The sequence below is a fragment of the Notolabrus celidotus genome, chromosome 21, assembly GCF_009762535.1.
Source record: "Notolabrus celidotus isolate fNotCel1 chromosome 21, fNotCel1.pri, whole genome shotgun sequence".
Taxonomy (NCBI): Eukaryota; Metazoa; Chordata; class Actinopteri; order Labriformes; family Labridae; genus Notolabrus; species Notolabrus celidotus.
Window position 1 is genome coordinate 7,427,581 of NC_048292.1, and position 15,371 is coordinate 7,442,951.

General features: G+C 41.0%; 1 protein-coding gene across 3 annotated transcripts; it reads right to left on the reverse strand.

The window, feature by feature from the left end:
• Positions 1-6,483: 6,483 nt before the first annotated feature.
• On the reverse strand, positions 6,484-15,159 carry si:dkey-14d8.1 (zinc finger protein 768). 3 transcript variants are annotated; one of them, XM_034673489.1, is made up of 8 exons: positions 14,951-15,159; positions 12,752-12,960; positions 12,275-12,367; positions 12,065-12,157; positions 11,629-11,739; positions 9,270-9,393; positions 7,450-9,153; positions 6,484-7,395 (listed from the first exon to the last, which is right to left on the reverse strand). In XM_034673489.1, exons 1-7 carry the CDS (start codon positions 14,973-14,975, stop codon positions 7,481-7,483), a joined length of 2,328 nt encoding a protein of 775 aa, XP_034529380.1. In that variant the 5' UTR covers positions 14,976-15,159; the 3' UTR covers positions 6,484-7,395; positions 7,450-7,480. The 3 variants fall into 3 exon arrangements, with proteins under 3 accessions (XP_034529380.1, XP_034529381.1, XP_034529379.1); XM_034673490.1 differs by having other exon boundaries at positions 6,484-9,153; positions 12,065-12,154; XM_034673488.1 differs by having other exon boundaries at positions 6,484-9,153.
• Positions 15,160-15,371: the final 212 nt, after the last annotated feature.

Sequence of the window (15,371 nt, forward strand, 5' to 3'; positions counted from 1 at the left end):
CGGGACCCTCCCTGAGGGGTCGCGAGGCACAAATGGGGGGGTCGTGAGATGTCTTTGAGAATGTTTTTTTTTGAAGTTATCTAAAAATAGTACATTTGACCCATTACAGTAAAAAATATTGACGAAAATAATATTTAAACTTGAAATGAAACCCTGGTTCTCAAACATTTTTTACCTGGTAAAATAAATGTCAAATAGATAAAATATATATTATATACATACTGTATATAAATTCTCTAGATCAGGGGTTCTCAAACCTTTTGGGGCCAGGGACCCCTTACAGGTGAGAACATTTTCCAAGAACCCCCTCATAATTGTAACATAGATTAAGCACATGCTTACTACCATTTGCACTCTTAGATGCCCTTGGAACTATTTGTATTGTAAAATGTATCGATCTAAATACTTCGGACCTGTTCTATAGTGAGAAACAGAAAACACTTCACCATCTATGTTTTCTGGCGGATGTATTCCTCGCTCTTTTGCTGGAAAAAGTCTTTAGTTTTGTCCTTATATTCCGTGTGATCAGATGTTGCCAACTGTCCTCATCTGTATATATGCTGCTTTTAATGACACAGCACAATTTAAAAATGTATTAGAAATGTATTATAACTATTTCACGGACACCCACGCTATGGTCCCTGGGGGTAAATCATCAAAAGCATCAGTAGCAGTAGGTTCATTCATAAAGAAGCAGGAATCACAGCCACATGCTCATATATGTAGGCTTAATTTCTGCAGACCAGCTAAATGAAGCCACATTTAATCACTTAAAGGGACAGTGGGGGTCACAGGTCTTTGGGAACCTACATTTTTGGGGTCGCGGGCTGAACAGTTTGGGAACCCCTGCCGTAAAGTAAGAGGAAATGCACTAGGAAACTTTTCCAGACACCTAACGCTATTGTAAAAACTTCATTACGTCTTCATGTCTCTTTTGTGTTTCAATATGTTTATTAAGGAAAACAACATCTCCAGATAGATAAGATAAGATGAGATATACTTTATTGGTCCCCCATTGGGTGAAATTCTTTTGTTACAGCAGCTTACAACACGGGACAGTGGAAAACAACAATGTACTAACATAGTTAAAAAATGTAATAACAATATTAATAGCAATGATAAAGGTAAAATAAAATAAAATAAAATAAAATAAAATAGACATTCAATTTTCATATAACAGTACAATTCAAAGGCCTGATCTCACAGGAGTGTCAAACATGCGGCCCACGATCCAAAACCGGCCTGCCAGAGGTTCCAATCCCGCCCGCGGAACGACTTTGCAAAGTGAAAAAAATGACTTGCTGTTTGCATAATCCGGTTGAGATTCATAAAGATGTTTTAGAGCGCTATAAAATGATCCACTAACTGCTCACACTAGCACTACACCCCTGTATACAACACTGTCCAGCAAGCAGACTGTTCCTGCTGGAGCTGAGGGGTCCAGAATAATCAACTTTACCTTCTTCATTATTAAAATCTATCTCTTCATTTGCAGTAAACATTACACTGTGTGTGTCAGGTGAATGGGTAACCTGTGTGTTTGGTGTGTTCGGGGCTTAAAGAGTAAAATATTCGTCCCACTATGAGACTCATCATGCCAAAAATACAAAAGCTGTTTTTGTAGAGAGATGGTTCATTAAATGTGAACATTTTCAGAATTTACTTGTACTTTTTTTGCACTAAAACAAAGGGAAACATTTTGAGTTGTTGTCATTTATAGGTTATTATGTTATGATTTTACTGGTCTGATCCACTTCAGATCAACTTTGGCTGTATGTGGCCCCTGAACTACAGTATAACTGATTCGGATTATTCATTCCTTATCATCAGGCAAAACTGTCTTCATCAGAGCATTAAGTTAACAGAAGAACAATAACTTATCCCATCCTCAACCCTCCCAGTGCTACCTGACAAAGTACAAAAATTGATAATTTCAGCTCTGCAAAAAGGAGATCAGTGGGTGCCAAATGTCAAATTTCTCAAGACTGTTCTCAAAAAAATGTTAATTATCTCTAAATGAAGTGTTTACATCATCTCTGTTAACCATGTGTAACCGGCTGATTAGCGCTCATGCCCCACAGCTGGGTGGGAACCAATCACCTGCGGTTACCTGGTTGTTTGCGGGGATAAAATTGAGTGACGGAGCTCCCTTCGGTCTCTGCAGAGCTCCGGGTTGAGAGCTTTTACAGGCTGTTTCCAAAATCGCCTACTATACTAGCAGTACGTACTGATATGTCCAAAATTCAGTATGTAGTAAGTAGTATGTGAACAAGATCAAAATCTGCAGTATGCCAAAACTCCCCGGATGTCTACTGATTCGGGAAAATATCTCAGTGTGCATCGGACCAGTCTTCCTCGCGTACTGTTTCCCATAATGCACAGCGCTCGTTCTGCTTTTTCTTTTTCCTCATTTTTTTGACGGGAGGAAATCTGTTTTGGGGTGCTGTGAAAGTTATCAAATTACATATAAACCACTTCATAACTTTTTAAATCATAAATGGATGCTAAATAAGCTTTTTATTTATCGGCTTCGCCGTTGTTTACTTCCGCTTTCCGAAACCGGAAATCCAGCGAAGTCTGCCTCAGCATGCTGCATGACAGATCGAGAGGCACCCTACTGCAGGCAAGATGGCGCCGCCACAACATCCACACCGGAAGTCCATACCGGAAGTCCATACCGGAAGTGATTCTTTAACCCCCTCTCTACCCAATGCCGTATGCTTCGAACTGGAAGTTTCTTCTTCGTGTAGCGTATTGATTGCATTAGTCTGTCGCTGCTAAATCAATTAGCAGAAAGCTAATTGTGATAGAGAGAGTGAGTGAGAGAGATCCCGCTGTGTATGAAGAACAGAATAATGTAGAGTGTTAGTGTGTGTGGGGGGAGGGGATGAGAAGGAAAAGACTGTAAGTAAGAGGGAAAATACACTCAAGCTGTACACAGAGATCTATATTCACCACAAAAACAACAGAGGCTCCCCAGAAATGTGTACTGTACATCTATCATCAGTGGCTGACAGTGGTGCCTCAAGTTGAAATATTTTAGTCCTAATATTCTATGTTGATTTGGAGTTTGTAATAGCAAAAGTGCATTGTTCTTTTTCAAGTACAACATTATCAATACAAAAGGGTTAAGACATCATACATATAACATTAAAAGAACATAAAATAAAGTATAATTCTACATTTCAAGTAGGAGTTGGATGGAAAGAAACAGTAGCTATGTATACATTTGCAGTTTTTCTAGTCATTCTAATTGAAGGTTCCAACTTCAATGTTTTCATGGACGCCAAATAAAGTGATCTTGTTAAGACATTGGTGTACATGCATCAAGCATTCAATCTGAATAAAACTGTTTGACAAGCTCAGAGTGTTTACGCCCATCTAATGTCTCAAAATAGAAGGAGAAACCATTCCCTCCGTTTGTTCTTGTGGTTAATGAACACCCCTGTCACTGTGTCATTGTAACGTGTTACAAATTATGTTAAAAAAGAAACAGTCACCACACACCTCTATATTTTCCTCCTCCACTCGCCCCTGCACCATAGATAACATTCTGCTCTTCTCTCGTGACTGTGGATCTACTCTGGATCTGTATTTCATTCATTCATTAATCTATACATGTGATCACATAGGCAGACAGCATGCAAGGTAATTTGGAACAAACACTACAGCAAACTTAGATAATGTGACAAGTCCCCATGGAAAGAGACTCCTGCACGCTGCACAGTTATCATAATGAACCTGTGGGGAACAGCTGTGCAGGAAGGAAGAGGGGTCACTGGGGGAATCAGTCAAAGGCAAGCAGGTGTGCAGGGGCAGGACACACACCACAGGTGAGGTACAGTCAGGCTAACACAACATAAAATAACATATGACCCAGACAAAACAAGAGAGGCATATGCAGATGTCATCACGGCAGCATCATAATCAGCTTTAAGTATTTCAACACACACTCGGAACAAATGGGTGTGCATGGCTGAGACGTTAACACTATAACTTAGTGATTCGTGCAGGCTTCTAAGTAACTTGAATTCTCAACAGCCTATACACTTTTGGAGTCAATCAACTAGTCAATAATACTGATACGATTAAAATGTAAGTGCAAAAAAGTTCATAGAATTACGCGTAAACCTACGTGTTTTTGAAGGCTTTTATTTTGCGTTCACGTTCCTGTTTTTCAAGGCTTTTATTTTTTTGAAGGCTTTTATTTTTGTAACTTCTGGTATGGACTTCCGGTGTGGGTGTTATTGCAACGTTTTTAGCTTTGTAACTTCCGGTATGGACTTCCGGTATGGACTTCCGGTGTGGATGTTGTGGCGGCGCCATCTTGCCTGCAGTAGGGTACTCTTGGACAGATCGGACAGAACAGTCATACTACATACTAAATTCAAATGCAGTATGTGTAGTAGGCAATACATACTGCCTACTACATTAGTAAGTAGTATGTAGCTGGCCGTTTCGGAAACAGCCACAGTCTATGGTTGAGAGCAGGAGTTGGCGGATCGTTGTGTGCCGGCAACGCATATAGTGCGCGAGGTAGTGACGTGATAGTGTCGCGGACGGCCGAGATTGCCACTTTTGCCTTGTCTTTTTGTCTCTTTTTGCTTGTCTTTTTGTCTCTTTTTGTCTTGATTTAAAGACTCTGCTCAGTAACAGTGTGATTTAAAGACTCTACTCAGTAACAGTGTTAAAGTATCCCCGTCCAGGCTGTGTTTATTGTGTCAGGCTTTTTTCATGTCCTTTGCATGGTCTAATTTATTAACTAGGATAGGATAGGATAAGATATTACTTTATTGATCCCCCGGGGGGGAAATTCAGTTGTTACAGCAACCCAGACATAAGTACAATCAAGAAAGAAGTTTCAATAAGTACAAAATAAGTACAATAAGTACAAAATAAGATAAAAAAATAAATAAAAAAATAAGTACAAAATAAAAAATAAAAATAAAACAAAAAAAAATAAAACAAAATAACATAAAAAAATAAAATAAAATAAAAAATAAGTAAAATAAAATAGATAAATAAAGCTAGAATACAATTTAGATATATACAATGTTACAAATGGAATTTAAATTAAATAGTAATTACAGGCAGTATTAAAAAAAAAAAAAATGTTTCAGTAGTGACAGGTTGACATGGTGTGATTATGGTTGGTAATGACAAATTAAGCAATAAATAGAAGTGGTCAGTGGTCAGCATGGTGCAGACTGTGGCCTCCATTACTGTTTAACAGTCTGATGGCGGTGGGCACAAAGGAGCGCCTGAAGCGTTCAGTCTTGCACCGTGGTGGAATGATGCGCTGACTGAACGAGCTCCCCATCAGCCACAGCTCATCATGGAGAGGGTGAGAGGGGTTGTCCAGGATGGCTCGCAGTTTGTCCATCAACCTCCTCTCAGCCACTGACTCCAGACTGTCCAGTTCTAGGCCAACCACAGAGCGGGCCTTCTTTACCAGCTTGTTGAGCTTGCTGGCCTCACCCGTCTTGATGCCTCCACCCCAGCACGCCACAGCAAAGAAGAGAGCACTGGCCAACTAGATGTGTGTGTTTATTGTCGTGAGTTTGCCGTGTTTTTAGGCCTGATACAGATAAGCCTGTCTGCAGTTAGCGGTGTCCCTACACTGATTTCTGGTGTCTGTTCACGAAGTAGTAATTGTTGTTTTTAAAAACTATTTTGTCTAATTAAATAAAGCTTGTATATATATTTTTCCTAAACCATGCCTTTGTATTCATTTGTGAACTCACCTGTGTATTGTTAAAGGGGAAACCCTCTGTTAAAGGGTCGGTAACTAAAAATAAGTATATTGTTAAAACTCTTTGGGTGAAAGTCCCAAGGTGGCGTTGTTGGTATTTTATCGTCTAAATCCAGAAATCCCTTTCCAGCCCTAGCTTGGTTACACGATTTGAGAGTAGGTGCTTCTTTCTTCTTCCAAAATAGGAGGATCAGCTTCTTAGCAGTAAGCAGCCCATAACATACAAGACATCTGCACCTTAATATAATTTGCACTGTTATCTATTTCATTTTCATTTCCCATTTTTAAACTGTCACTGCACTACCTGCACTGTGTACATAGGATGTTTTTATAGAACTGTATTTTATTCTATTTTATGGTATCTTATATTTAAATTTTAGATATTTAAAAGCTGGAAGAGAGAAACAGCATCTTGTTTTACCTGTATGTCTCGTATATACAGTGAAAATTGACAATAAAAACCTTTGAATCTTGAATCTGAATCTCTTGTTTAGTGACTTGGAGATTCCTCAGCCCCTCCGACATCCCAAAGATGATCAATACGGGATCAGGTTTAATCTCAACCCAAAGAACTTGTGAAAGAAAATTAAAGATTCCAATCCAGAAATTCTGCAAGCTGGGACACAGGGCATCATGTCTCTTTTAACCATTTAAAGTGTTTGATACTAAAACAGGCAGACACAAGGGAAATCAAATAGTATACATTTTCATCAGACACAATAAGACACTAGTTCTCTTTCTTTATGCATTTATTTTTGATAACATCAAAAACAAACAAAAAAAAATAGTGAGGATGGTGAAATGGATTATATACATTGCTACTCACAGGAAAAGTCAAGCACAACCTCGTCACATAATTGTGTTTATGTTTAAGATACTCGCTGTGTAAGCTGTGAATGAAAATTAACCAGGTGCATTAAACTAATTCACACTATGAGAGCAACGACACATCATCTACCTTTTGTTAAAAAAGGAAAAAATTCTCATAAAAAAGCACTTCAGCTAAAGCATACATGACGTTAACAGTTCAAGATTACATAGAAAAGAAAGCGTGATGTGAAAGAAGTCAGGATCACAACAATTTCCCCCAAAGATACAGTAACATATAAAACACATTTCCTAGTGACACTACAATGTAATACATAGCAGACAAGCTATCTACAGTCACATGCTTTGAAATACTTGTATTACTGTATTGTTTACATGATGCTACCCTCTTAAATGTTTGCGCCAGCGTATTGAAAAGCCCATATAGAAAATATTATTTTAAACCATTATTATTTTTCTTGTAATGAAACACCAACAAGTCCAACTCAGAACTGATCAAAGAGTATAACCTGCTATCTTATATGTCTAAATATGGCTTACTGATCATTACTCTAACCCACAATGTCACATTATTTTGATCTATGAAAATAGCACTGGTGTGCTTTATCAGTTGTTTCATCCAGCTCTACAAACACAGGTATGTTTAAATTCTATGATCAGAAAAAAATTGCTACCATGATTCATTAATCTTGCCTTGGTACCAAACCATCAGGGCGGTCTTCTCTTTTCCTATAAATGATTCAACTTGAAAATGCCCAAATCACATTATTCAAAGGGTAGTTTATGCTGTAGCTTTCCAAATGAGCCTTTTAAATGACGAGTGATCAGCTGTTATTCACACTATCTCTGATACCTCTAAAACAGAGGGTTCTTATGTAATGCTAAATATTTTTCATCCGATCAATAATCGTCGCTGCCCTCATCCTCCTCGTCATACTTCCTCTTGAGGGAGTGCTTTTTGTGCTTGCCCCTGTGTCTCCGTTTACCAGAGAAGTCGGGGTCAGCTTCCCTCGTGTGCAGCTGCTCGTGCTTCTTAAGAAGACCGGGTACAGAGAACCCCTTCCCGCAGGTCTCGCACGTCCAGGGCTTTTTGCACGTGTGAGTTCTTTTGTGGACGTTTAGGTGGGACGCCAACTTGTAGGTCTTCCCGCACACGTCGCAGCTGTATGGGCGTTCGTTGGTGTGCAACCTGATGTGGACCTTCAGATTTCCTACCTGAGTGAAGGTCTTCTCGCAGATGGAGCAGCGGTAGGGTCGCTCTCTGGTGTGGATCCTCAGGTGAACCCTCAGGCAGTACTTGCTGGAGAACTTCTTCTGGCAAACCGGGCAGGGGATCTTAGCTTTGGGCACGTGGTCTTGCTGGTGCCTCTTCAGGTCAGACAGGTAGACGAAGGTCTTCCCGCACTGGGAGCAGAGATACTGGCGGTCGCCAATGTGGTAGCCCATGTGTCGCTTCAACAGGCTGGGGACGAGGAATCTCTTCCCACAGCGCTCGCACATGTGGGGGCGATCTCTGGTGTGCCAGCGCTCGTGGTTGGACAACTTGAAAGCCGTCGGGAAGCTTTTATTGCAGTGCTTGCAGGGGAATGTCATCTGGCTCGTGTGGCACTCCATGTGTCGTTTGAAGTAGGTGGACTGAGTGAAGCCCTTGTTGCAGATGTCACAGTAGAAAGGCTTTTGGCCGCTGTGGGCCAGCATGTGCTTTGTTAAGCTCTGCAGTTTGGTGAAACACTTTCCACACTGACCACAAGCGTACGGACGCACAGTGCTGTGGGTTTTCAGGTGGTTGTTAAGGAAGGCTTGGGTTCTGAAGCTCTTGTTGCATGCCGTGCAAATGAAAGGCTTCTCTCCCGTGTGAATTCGCTCGTGGTCCATTAGCTTGGACTGATACGGGAAGCTCTTGTCACACACGCTGCAGGTGAATCTGTCGGCTGGAGGCCTGATTTGCTTCTTTCTTCTTATGCTTGGCTTCATGTCATCCACAAGGTCGAATCTAGGTGGAGGAAGTGGTGGCAGGGCGGGGAGGGAGAGTGAGTTGGTGGCGATCTGAGACACCCACTGATGCAGTGTGACTCGCTGAGTCTGAGGCTTTTGGCCATCTGTTGCTTTTTGTACGGGGGCAGTTTTGATCGGCACTTTGAGGACCCGAAAAGGGATTGATTTCAAATCTGGCACTCGCTGCGCTTCAGGTTTATCAGAAGCCCCCCCATCAGTGCTTTTAAGAGCTGCTGCAGGCTCCTCCTGGGTAGAGCTCTTCTCTTGCTCTGAGTTCTCCCTCTCAGCTGATGTTTCTACGCTCTTTTCCTTCAAAGCACTAACGTCAGCACTTTTCTGAATGAGTTGCTCGTTACTCTTCGGTCCAGAAGCATGGACCACCGGGCTGTCAGAGTCATCTGACATCACCCCTAAGTCTTCTGTGTCACTGAAGGAGGCTGGACTTGTTTGGTTGAGGGTGACTTGTGATTGCTTTGGTGATTCTGGTGGCGGTGGAGGTGGAGGTGGTGGTTCCACTACTTTGGGCCTGAAGGCGAGTGAGGTCAGCACACAGTCGCCTACAGAGGACGAGACAGTGGCTACACAAAGAGAAAAAAGGCGTTGTTAAATTAATTTTCAAAATACCTAAACACTTGAACCTTTATTTTTCTATTTGTGTTTCCTTATACATTCATACAAACAACTTCATGGGCACCTTTAACACCAAGGAGTCCTTTGGCCTGTTGGTGCAGGAGGAGAGTCCTCAGGTCTCCATGGGCGGGGATGAAACCGCCACATGCCTCCAAGATTGTGGGCTCCGTTGAGATCATAGCACCAAGCTGAGGCACGGATTAGATGTTAATAACAAATCTGCAGTATGAGTTTTTAAGTTTGACTCACATTTTCTTTATTATCAGGCATGAAAAATGTTGTGCTGATTATCAACCAAAGAAGTCTCTTAATGCTCATTAATACACTTAAAACCTAAGTAGTATACCCAAGTTTGGGAGTTTGCCTGGAAAGTGAGTATGAGGTATTTTACTACACCATGTGAAAAAAGTAAGTATTCCCCCCTTGAAGGCTCTGATTGCTGGATAGGGTGCAGAGAAACAAAAGGAAACCACACACACATTTTTCTTACATGTCCAGTTTTAGTGTCATACTGGAAAGAAGTGGAGAATGTACTTATTGATATTTTTTAATTAAAGAGACATCTAAGTTTTGAAAATTTCTTAGGCATCAAATTATTAGAAGCAATAAGTAAACCTGAAAGGCATCTTTTTAATTTATTACATGTGACTGCCTTGAAGCAGGTGACAAGGACATGGAGACAACAAAGTCCACCTAAAATTAATTTATGGTTAAAAACAATTGAACGTGTATTAGAAGATGAAAGCATAATTTATACTATTAGAGATGATGTGGATAAAAATCCATAAAATCTACCCTAAAATCAGACTTGGCAGAATGTACAATTTCATAAACTTACATCAAGAATAGAAAAGAAAAAAATATATCATTTTTTATTTAATGCATGTAACAATATGGGGGAAAAATGCAATGTACTTGAAAGTACAGTGATCTGGAAAGTTTAAATTGTTTTCCATGCAATAAAGTATTTAAAGTAGTATACCCAAAATAAAACCCTTCATCTAGATGCTAAATAGATGCTTGAATGTATTTGACTGTAGGATGAACAATGTCTTCAATGTTTCTTACCTTATAGTGTCAGAAATCAAAAAAGCCCTTACATTGGATTCTTCTATTATTTAAATGTTCTTTTAGCTTTAGATATCACTTCATGCTTTCATAAAAGTGGTTTCACTGCAACAAGGTGTCCAGGAAAGTATGACCGTTAATTAAAGGACTTTTGAAGCTGCCCCGAAATGTGAGTAAAATGTGTCATGTGTCATTAAAACCTCTAAATGTGAATATTTCTCCAGTGAGCAATTACTGTGGTGGCAACTCAGTGCCTGTAGCCGTCCATGACTGTGGCAGCAGCATAGAAAGTTAGAGTTAGACCTTAATCAGATCATCTTAAAATTATTCAGATTAAAGTAACAACACCTGATCATCAGCTGTGTAGCAATGACATTATTGTACCAGTGAGTTAACTTAATCAATTAACAGCTGTATCTGTCATTTCAAATTAGTTGCATCTGCTAATATGTTGTTTTTAAATAGATATTCATTAAGCAGTGATTTCCTTCTCTTTGCTAATGCAGTTTTTCTGTCATGATTACACAAGGCCATGACGCGGTTAGCTTGCGAGTTCAAAGAGGAACGTGACTTTAGAAATACTTCCATTTATTGACTGCTGATGAACAAGAAAATGCAACCTAAAGGTCACTCAGAAGAGCTAAAATTATTACTGCCACATCTGTAAAAGCAGCTGAGGACGCCATGGGTTCCCACTATAGACTGTATAAATAATGGACGCAGTATCTGTGACGTCACCCATCTGTTTCTGAAGCGCTGTTTTGAAGCCAATCATCAGCGGGAGCCATATTGGAAATGCTGAACTCAACCAAACTGCTGTTGAGTTGGTGTGAGGTAAAGAGGCGGGCTTTGAGCCTCCTCGCCAACAGCTACAGCGTTCCCGCCTGTCAATCAAGTCAGCTGTTGCATCTCATTGGAAGACTAGTAATCTTCATACCTTCGAAATTGCTGCTTTTTGAAAACATTAACCCCCTACAGTGTGTGCCGATCAGGAAATGAGCTATCCAGACTACATTCTTTTTGTACCAGGCTGTAAACATGTTTATTTCTGCTGTTAAGATCGTCTTTTTTGAATTGGTGTGTATGTGGTTTCCGGTTCTTCTGGAGCCAGCCTCAAGCAGACACTCAAGAAACTGCAGTTTTTAACACTTCCCCATTGGCTTCAATTCTCACGACCGTAGGGTTCCAATGTCGTCTACAACATTGTCAAAAATAAATTTACATAGAAAGTAATGGTAAATGTGCTCAAGCATTTTGCCTCTGAACAAGATAAAGGGTACTGTGTATCTCCACCCATCCTGCTGTGACCACCCCCGAGTTAAAGTTTTTAATGTGATGACCGGTCATGTGCTTACCTGGGTCAAATTAGGAACAGGAAGAAGTTGCTCCAGCTTGCACACCAGACCTGCAATCAGGGCCTGCAGCGCTGTATCGAACTTTGTGCCGTAATGAACAGGGAAAACTTCCTGTAGGAAAGGAAATAGAACCGTTACACCAATGTGACTTTAAAGTTATTATGGCTGAAGGAGAGGAATTTTGAATCTAATGCACTAGATCTACCCAGTGCACTGTGTCTGACGCATCTGAATTTGTCACCTCTTTATTTCTGTTAGCCAACAGAAGAATTAGTGTGAAGTCTGATCACAGATGTTAGCACTGTTTTGACCAAAAGCCAAATGTCATATTTAAGTCCATTCACAATTCCTATTTTAACAACTCTGGATGAGCTCAATTGGCTTTGTAGGGTGGCCACCAATTATTGTGTAACAGCATAAAGGCAGACTTGAATACCTGGAAAAAACGCTTCCTCTCAGCAGCACTTTTAAGCAGATTCTGGACCAGCACCATGAAGTTTGTTTGAGATTTCTCCACTTCTGAGTCCTTCTGCAACACAGGGAACACAGGAAATCAAGTCATTGGGAGTCTGCATTCAACCGTGGTCATATTTCAAGAGGGTACAAATGTGTATGATGAATGTAAAAGAAATGAAATAATTCCTACCCCAATAGTGGCAGAGACCTTCAGCTTATTTATGAGAGTCTGGATAGCCCTGTGATCTGGTTGACCGTCTTTGTGAAGCAAATCCAAAATGATCTAGAGAAGAAGAAACCAACTTAATAAACTCAAAATTAAAACATTTTTTTTCTTACACAGAATCCACAACGCTAAGAGGCTTTAACTTCAGTAGTTTGTAAAAGGAAACAGATGGAGTTCATCATCAATTTGGTGTGATCCCAACTTTGATGTTTGGCACCCTAAAGGAACAAAGACAAATCTAATTGAATGAAACCAATTGAAGAAACCTGGAGGGCACACATCACAGGCTCAGTGTGACAGAGGTATGTAGCAACTTACAAAGTCGGGTGACTCAAAGGTTCAATAAACAGAAGCCAAAGTATTCATTAGTTTTAGTTCAAAGCTGATCCCCATGTTTTATTTACACTTCTGATGTGTTTGTAGTTGATGATAAACTCTCACCCTTGCTCTCAGTCCCAGCAGGAGCTGGGCAGTCTGCTTGATGCTCATGAGCTCCGGGACAGTCTGTGTCACCATGGTCACAAACTCCTCCACTTTCCCGTATAGTTTCACTTTTTTTTGCCGTATGACCTGCCACATGAAGGAGTATGACAGCTGCAGAGGGGAGGCCATCAAGCAAAGGGAGGCCAGGGGGAGGGCACCTCCAGCACCTGTGCAGAACAAAACGTCAAGTTAGGAGGTTTTAAAAAATGCTTTGATGTCACAGTTTTATAAATAAATTCTGAGGTTCTTTTCAATTGCTCATCTGTTGTTTTCTAGGTCCCTGTTAAAGTGAAAGAAGCACAAATCAGGGTGTAGAATGCCTGCAGCTAAAGTGTCTGCTTCTTCAGTCCATGCACTGTGAGAGTTTGTGTTTGCATCCAAACAAAACAAAAAACAATCGTACAATCTCAAACTAATCTTTAAAAACATGCTGCAGAAGTGAATGGGTGTAATACTTTTGTTGTTTATCCTCTCTGCTTTTGCATGTTTAGCTATTCCAGGGCTGCTGCTTGCAGAACAACACTGAACACTGTAAGGGAAGCAGCACTGCAGCATGAAGGAACAAGGACCACAAAACTGTTTCACAGCTTCTCACAGGCAAACAGGGACCTCCTTTTGTCACTGCACTGAACAAAAAAAAGTGTAAAGTGATTCCCCCTGAATGTTCTTTGTTCTCAAACATGCTCTTTGGTCCTTATGTTGAGTATAATGTCATATTTGTGAACTCAGAGATTAATGATCCCTTCTCTCACTGTGCAGCTAGGCTGGGGAGTTGTAGTGTTGGGGACTGACTACCTAGGGCCCCAGTAAGGAGGGGGGCCCTTAATAGGCCTGAAATAAAATGTGTTTTCTACTACGCTTTTCTTTTGTCTGTGTGTTTATAGTTGATGTTACTATTATTGTTATTATATTTATATTTATATTTGTGTGCCTTATCCTCATTCCTTTGTACAAAGAGAGCACAGTTTACCTAAGTCAAATTCCTTGTGTGTTCAAGCATACCTGGCCATTAAAACAGAAAGGAGAGCTCTGCAGAGAGTGATCAGCACGGCACAGAAGATCACTGGCTGCCCTCTGCTCTCCCTGGACAACATTGCCAGCTCTCGCTACCTCAGCAGGGCTACAAACATTGTTAAGGACTCGTCCCACCCCGGTCACCACATAATCAACCTGTTGCCCTCAGGACGGTGCTACAGGTCTCACAGATCCAGGACCAATAGACTCAGAGACAGCTTTTTCCCTAGAGCCATCAACGCTCTGAACACTCACCATAAAACACACTGACTACACTCTTCCTTCCGTGCAATAAATTCAATGTGCAATATTCTGCGCCCCCTCCCCACCCGACGTGCAATACTCACTGTAAATACTCTATAACTTAATACTGTTTATTTTTACAGTCATTTCTTAAAAAAAAAAAAAAAAAAAAAAAGGTTTTATTATCAGAACACTGTTGCTCTTGCTGCTATTGTTGTTTTATGTACATATGTATGCATGCACCAACGGAGCTGGTGCAAGTCACGCAATGACAATAAAGGCATTCTATTCTATTCAATTAGATAATAGTAATGAGATATCTTTTCAGGGGGGCCAGAATCCCTGGTGACGCCCCTGGAGCTAGGTGACCTATGACAGGATGTAGTTGATCAATGCAACCCATCGGCAGTGGAACTATTTGATGGCAGCCTGTCTCAGCTGTAGGGGGCGCTGCAGAGCTGAAGACACGCAGTGATTATAACAGCAGGCTGCAGAGAGGCGTTCAAACCACCGTGCATGTTCAGTCATAGGGAGATTGAGCGCCAAACTACAGCTGAGTTATATTCAAACTTTAGGAAATAGCATGAGCAGTATAGAGTGACTGCTGGGGACAATCACTGCTGACATTACACGACGCAGCAGCAGCAGGAGATCAGGACATCCGGAGGGAAGGATGGGTTCTTTTTTAATTCAAGGAGCCCGATTTCTCCGTGCTTAAGCATGCTAGCAAGCTAGCCACTAAACAACACTATAAATGCTGAAAAGGACCTCCTACTCACGTGTTAACATGTGATAAATACAGAAACACTCTCCTGCTGCAACAGATGGATCACGTTGCCTTTCATTTTCTGACACAGCAGAAGCTACCGTTAGCCTGCTAACGCTAGCTTAGCAACTTACCTGAAGAATCGGAACGCTTCTCCATCCTGAGCTCAGCGCGTGCCGCTAATTCATGAGTCAGACAGTCAGCTGCACAGATACACGCTACAGTGTGTTAGTTTACACCAGAATGTAATGTTTTTAAAGTATAAAACCGTCTTTTCCTCTCCGTCAAGCCAGGAATAATAATGGCGACCGCTGGGGAGCGGCTTTCCAAAACAAAAGTCCGACTGCTTCCGGCGGAAGTTACTGTACAAAATAAAAGCACACTTTGTTGAAAGAGGGAACCCGAGATCCCATCGTTCATGAGTAATTCACACAGTGGTGGACAGTAACGGAGTAAATTTACTTGAGTTCTGTATTTAAGTACATTTTTTGAGTATCTGTACTTCATTGAGTATTATGTACAGGAATCTACAGGAAGGGACAGAGCAGACTGTTC